Source organism: Etheostoma cragini, chromosome 7 (genome assembly GCF_013103735.1).
Source record: "Etheostoma cragini isolate CJK2018 chromosome 7, CSU_Ecrag_1.0, whole genome shotgun sequence".
Lineage (NCBI taxonomy): Eukaryota > Metazoa > Chordata > Actinopteri > Perciformes > Percidae > Etheostoma > Etheostoma cragini.
In genome coordinates this window covers 1,689,932-1,695,778 of record NC_048413.1, presented here as the reverse complement: position 1 = coordinate 1,695,778, position 5,847 = coordinate 1,689,932, and the positions used below count along the sequence as shown (strand labels likewise).

The following is a 5,847-nucleotide window of genomic DNA, read 5'->3' as shown; positions in this document are numbered from 1 at the left end:
CACTTTATAAATGTAAGAGAACATGTTTGAAGAACAACTTTCAAGATTCTCAAATCATCTCCACAATAGAGTTTGGCTGATTTCCAACACTAGGCTATTTTGTTACAAGAAACACAGAAGTGTTATAGCTTTGGCTATTTAGTCCTCTATTTCATTACTAGTAGCATAGTTAATATTGTTCTTTGGTGTTCGGTTTATACAGGTTTTTGAAATTGTATAATTTCCTCAAAATCCCCCCCCTTGAGGTTTGTATTGAACCGTGGGTCAAATATCGTGATATGAACCGAGTCATGCGTTTGTCGTATCGCTACAGCCCTGATAGGATGTCATTTGTACTGTCAGGGGGTCTATTTCCTGTTAAGTGATCCGGCAATGTCAATCATCCAGGCAGGCCATATCTCAGAATGCATCAAAAGTAGAGTCTTTATTGATGAGTGGGCAAAAGAACCACCTCAGTTAAACTGTACAGTTACAGAATATCATCTCGCGAAGGAATGCCAGACATAAAAATGATGGACTTCCCGTTTTACTTCGTCTTCCCATATCAACATCTGTACAAGTTGTAATCCCCAGTCTTGAATCTATGAAATGCAGTGGAATGCATGCTAATACAGTATGCTGTGCAAGGGTCCACATTTAGAAAATTGACTGCACAAATATATCTATGCCTAACATACTGTAGGTCTGACATTTGTATTACATGAATCTTAATTTGGAAAGACAACGTTGTGTACTCTAAGCCGGTTTCCACTCACCAAACATCTCTGTGGTCCAGCCTGAAGACGTTTGGATTTTGAACTTCCTGTGATCCAGGACACTCAAATGGGGACATTAATGTTGGGAGGGAATTATAAGAGAGCCTGGTAACATTCGAGGTAACAGTACTTTAAAAACATTCCCAAGACCATCATCTGCAAATGTTCATTTGCTAATGATTTTTTAAAACGACGTAATTTACATCATCTTTCAAGTCTTTAAATCCTTTGGCTTGTTTACATTGCACAAGTGTTGTTTTCTAATTATTATTTGACCGTCTTTTTTCTATAATCCATCTGTACTTAACATTTTAAACAAATCCGACTACATGTTCAGTCTAGGAAATCCATTTAAAGGCTATATTTTCATCCAAAGCATGATATGAAGACTCCAAGATGAGGCTGCTTTCATATTGACTCAATATTACTGGAACCTATTCTATCATCATTATTTCTCTCGTCTTTCTCCCTCCTCTCCTCTCAGCTCTGTCTGCTGCTTCTTCTCTCTCTCTCTCTCTCTCTCTCTCACACACACACACACACACCACAAACACACATGAATTCTATATAAAAACACACAAGCAGGAATATACATTCCTGTACAGTCTGTACAATATGAAATCAAGTCATATTTCAAAATAGTGTCATCTGCTTAACATGTATAGCTTACAAATGAAGGAAAACAGGCATTTTTTTTTATGATACAAAGAAACCTGACACGCCCTAAATCAAGTCCAAAAAATCAAGCATGTTAGGGGCTTCTCGGGTTCACAACAGCTATTTAAATCTATCCAAGGTTATTGGGTCCATTCGATATTCTGCAGTCTTCTTTGAATTACATGAAAAGGCGTCCGGGGTGGTCTATCAATCCATTCAGACCCTTTAAGTTCCTTGATGTGTTTCAGAGTTAGTGACGCTCTGATCAACACTTTCTTTTCACATTCCGCGGCACATTTCTTCAAGGATTTCAACCCTCTTTGTGTCTGTTTTGTGCCTCATGTGACACAGAAACTCATTCTCAGTTAAAAGCTCTGGGGCGTGTCCCATTGAAATAAGGCAACATTATTTTAAAATGGCATCTGTCACACTTAGTTGGAGTGGTGATAGTTGTGATCTTTCCTATTTATTAATCATACAGTACATCATCAGAAATACAAACCATTAAAGTGTTACCAGGGCTTTACTGCCCTGTTACCAGGGCGTTTCCTCTGCACCTGACACATGTATTCAAATAACATTCTTAATAAGCCTATGCCTGCATTTGTTGGCAAAGAATTGATTTTGTTGTGCAAAACAACAAAACGGACACGTAACCAAGGTGCGTTACATCCCTTCTACTCTCGAAATTCTCCCTTTAAAACATATAACATTCCCTTCATTAAGCTCCTATATCTTATCACATGATGCAGTAGGCCTCGTCCTGGGGAAGGTGTTGTTTAGTCCTCCAGTAATTGGGCAGGTGAGCTCTCAGCACTTTCCTCAGGTCCTCGTTGAGCAGGAAACAGAAGATGGGGTTGACTCCGGCTTGGGCGAAGCTCATCCAGACAGTGATGGAGAGGTACCTGTGAGGAATGCTGCAGGACTTGACAAACACCCTCCAGAAGCATGCCACGATGTAAGGAGCCCAGAGGACCAGGAAGAGCAGGGTGATGGTGTAGAACATCCTGCCCAGCCTCCTCTCTGACCTCACCTCTTCCATCCCGAGCAGCCGCCGGTGTTGATTGTGTAAATTTTGCCTGATGCCCAACAGGGTGGGTGGCATGGGGCCACGACCGAACCCTGCAATCCAGTTAGCTGCAGCCTGACCCGTGGCCCCAGGACCGTGGAAGGTCCAATTCTGGCTGATCGCCGGCACGAGCTGGACCGGTTTCATCTTGCGGTGACGGTACTCAAACAGCAGCAGCTTGGCGTAGAAGCCGTGCGTGGCCAGGACCACCACAGCCAGCATGAGCATGAAGCCCAGGGTGTCGTTGGTCTTCAGGTAGCGGTGTTCGAAAATGCACTGATCCTCATCACGGATGAACTTGTATGTCCCCACATCGAAGACAGGTGGGAACGCCATGGCAACGGCCAGAGTCCACACCATGCAAATGATGGCGGCGCAGGTCCAGATGGTCATGCGCTTGGCGTAGAACCGGTGGTGGGCGATGGCAAGGTAGCGGGTGACAGCCACGCAAAACAGCATGAAGGCAGCGTGAAAACAAAACAGCACCGCCATAAAAGCCACAACTTTACAACTCAAGGCACTGTAAGTCCAGGCCGAGCTGTTGTGGACGGAAACCAGCACGAAGGGGAAGCAGGCGGCCGAGCGGACTGCATCTGCCAGGCACAGGTCCAGGAGAAAGAAGTAGGAGGCCTTGTGAAGTGTCCTGTCTCGCAGGACCAGCAGGGAGACCAAGAGGTTGCCGACGAGGCTCACACAGATGATCAAACCCAAGAAGACCAGCTTAAAGTAGGCAGACACATCCGTGGCAGAGATTCCTCCACCGTTGCCGCTGCCGTCACCACCGCCGCTGCTGCTGCTGCTGCGGCCACCTCTTGCCATTCCACTCTGCGAAGCCAGCACAGCCAACAAACTGCCAGGGCCATCGATGGCAAAGCTCTGGTTAGCCATTCTGTTACCTTCCACGAGAGCCCGCCTGGTTCGGCCCGGCCCTTTTATAAAAACTACTGATCCTCCTACAGCCGTCGTCTCCCACGGCTCCCTCGTCTTTACAAGGAGAGGCCGTAAGGATCTTTTCTACATGACAGATTCATCTTGCCTCTTTGTCCACAAGCTCACCACCTGTGAACAGAGACACATTTTGAGGAATGAAAAACAAGATGTCTGACTTGCCGGTTAGGTCTGAAACAGTCCACTAAGAGCAAAGCAAACGTACATTTAGCAGTATGGATATAGAAGTGCTGTGTTGGGCAACACAGTGGAAATCTTTGCCTTCCCGTTTCTCTAAGGCTGGGATCAGATCAGCAGCTCTACAGCATGCCAGCTCCTTGGCTCTCTCGGTAATTACCTTGCCCGTTGCTAAGATACACCAGCTCACATACTTTGTGCAAGTGTGGGTGTTTGAGTGAATGCATGGGGGTGTACAGCAGGATGGAGCGGGCACAGTACAACCAACACTGGGCATGTCCAACAAACAGAGATCTTGTAAATGAGCAAAGAACATGTAATGCTTTCTCTGGTGCTCTGTGCGTGTGGTTGTGCGTGACACCCAGTTAAAGAGCAGCGGGTGTAATCTTTACCATTCACAGCACTTAACAAATGGGAGAATATAATGGCAGAGCGGGCAGCCATTTGTTGTAGTTTTTTAAGCATAGGCCTACGTGTGTGAATGGCACTCAACAGTTATCATCGTGGTTATCACGGTCAGGCCTCAGTGTTTTAGCAAAGATCCTACAGTCAGCCTTGTTTAAAGAAGACATGATGAAAAACATGAAAATTCAATACAATTTTTTTTTTTTAAGATGCAGCCTCTTCTAAAAAGTCGTGTATAGGCGAACAGTGATATAATAAAACATAGCTGTGCTTGTCTGGGTGGGCCTTGCCTATGTAGGCCATAAAACACAATATGATCTGCAGGAAGTGGGGGCCTATGTTCATCCACACACAACAGCCCTCTGCCACCTTGACAAATACCATCTCACCTGATTAGATGGCTGCCATGTCAGCTTGGCCTGACAATGGCTTGAGTGAAAAACAGATGAACAGGTGTCAAAATCACCTCTGTTGTGTGTGTGTGTGTGTGTGTGCGTGAGAGAGGAAGAGAGAAAGAGAGAAAGAGAGAGAGAGAGATGATAACCTACCTTTCATCCCCTCATCTTCTTTTGGATCTGTTCTTCTCTCAAGGCAAAAACCAGAAAACGATCCCAGTCGCTTTGTTTCACTGTTTGTTGAATCGAGAGAAAAACACATCATAAAGCCTCATGCTCGTGCTGTGCTCTCGGGCTCAAACAACACCTGTTATGCATAAATCCATCGCGAGGAAATGGAATTCAGCAACATATAGCCAAAAAAACATAAGACGGCGGAGGCTATATCCAACAACAAAAAAATTATCAACAGCTGATCAAGCAATCCAGGGTGAGGACTCTGGCACATTTAAGAGATATGCAGAAAACCGCCACCCTGTTACAGTCTCATACAGAGGGATGTGTTCATTTGTGTCTGAAAATCATCGGAGAAAACAGATTTGATGTTGCACCACGTCGAAGATAGATTTCCACAAGGCTAGAAACAGACGCGATGAAAAACCATAATCTGGTTCTGTTCACATATATCCAAATGATGTCAGATTGTCAATGCTTACAATAACCCACCCACAAACGGTAGATAGAGGGGGGGAAAAGAGATCGCGCATCCCCTAAATGAATCGTCTTGGCATGTATATTGGCTGGTGGCACCAGAGCAATTAGTCCACACAGACAACAGCCTCGATCCGTCTCTCTGTCCCATCTTTCAGTCCAAACGGGCGATGGATTTACCCTGAACTCTTAATATGCAGTATTTGTGTTGCGGTCCAGTAAAGGTGGACTACATTTTAAAAGTCCACAATGGGAAAAAAAAAAAAGGAGAAAAAAAAAAACGCCTGCGTGACAGAACAAATGCATTTCTGACAAATCCAACGATGTCACGGTGGGATTCACGTCGCCGAACGCTGTCGATGTCACGATTTGGAAAAAGAAAAAGAAAAACAACGCGGCTGGATTAGGCGAATTATTCCTGAATAATCCCAATTATGGCTGCTTGCAAGGAGGCAGCTCGCACATTCGCGGAAACCGTCGGTTATATTCGGAGAGAGAGCGAGAGAGAGAGAGAGGGAGAGAGAGAGAGAGAGAGAGAGAGAGAGAGAGAGAGAGAGAGAGAGGGAGAGAGGCGGATCTGTGCAGTATTGTGAGCTGGAGAAGTAATGTTGTGTTCTGACCGTCTCTCTCATCTATGACGCTGTCTGTCTGTCTGTCTGTGTGTCCGTGTGTCTCTGTCTGTCTCTGTCTGTCTGTCTGTGTGTGTGTGTGTGTGTCTGTCTGTGTGTCTCTGTTTATCTGTCTGTCTGTGTGTGTGTGTGTGTGTGTCTGTCTGTCTGTCTGTCTGTGT

The 5,847-nt window shown here is 45.2% G+C and overlaps 1 protein-coding gene across 2 annotated transcripts; it reads right to left on the bottom strand.

The window, feature by feature from the left end:
* Nucleotides 1-399: 399 nt before the first annotated feature.
* Nucleotides 400-5,563, bottom strand: LOC117947579 (probable G-protein coupled receptor 173). 2 transcript variants are annotated; one of them, XM_034876638.1, is made up of 2 exons: nt 4,560-5,563; nt 400-3,540 (listed from the first exon to the last, which is right to left on the bottom strand). In XM_034876638.1, exon 2 carries the CDS (start codon nt 3,367-3,369, stop codon nt 2,152-2,154), a length of 1,218 nt encoding a protein of 405 aa, XP_034732529.1. In that variant the 5' UTR covers nt 3,370-3,540; nt 4,560-5,563; the 3' UTR covers nt 400-2,151. The 2 variants fall into 2 exon arrangements, with proteins under 2 accessions (XP_034732529.1, XP_034732530.1); XM_034876639.1 differs by lacking the exon at nt 4,560-5,563 and adding an exon at nt 3,635-4,499.
* Nucleotides 5,564-5,847: the final 284 nt, after the last annotated feature.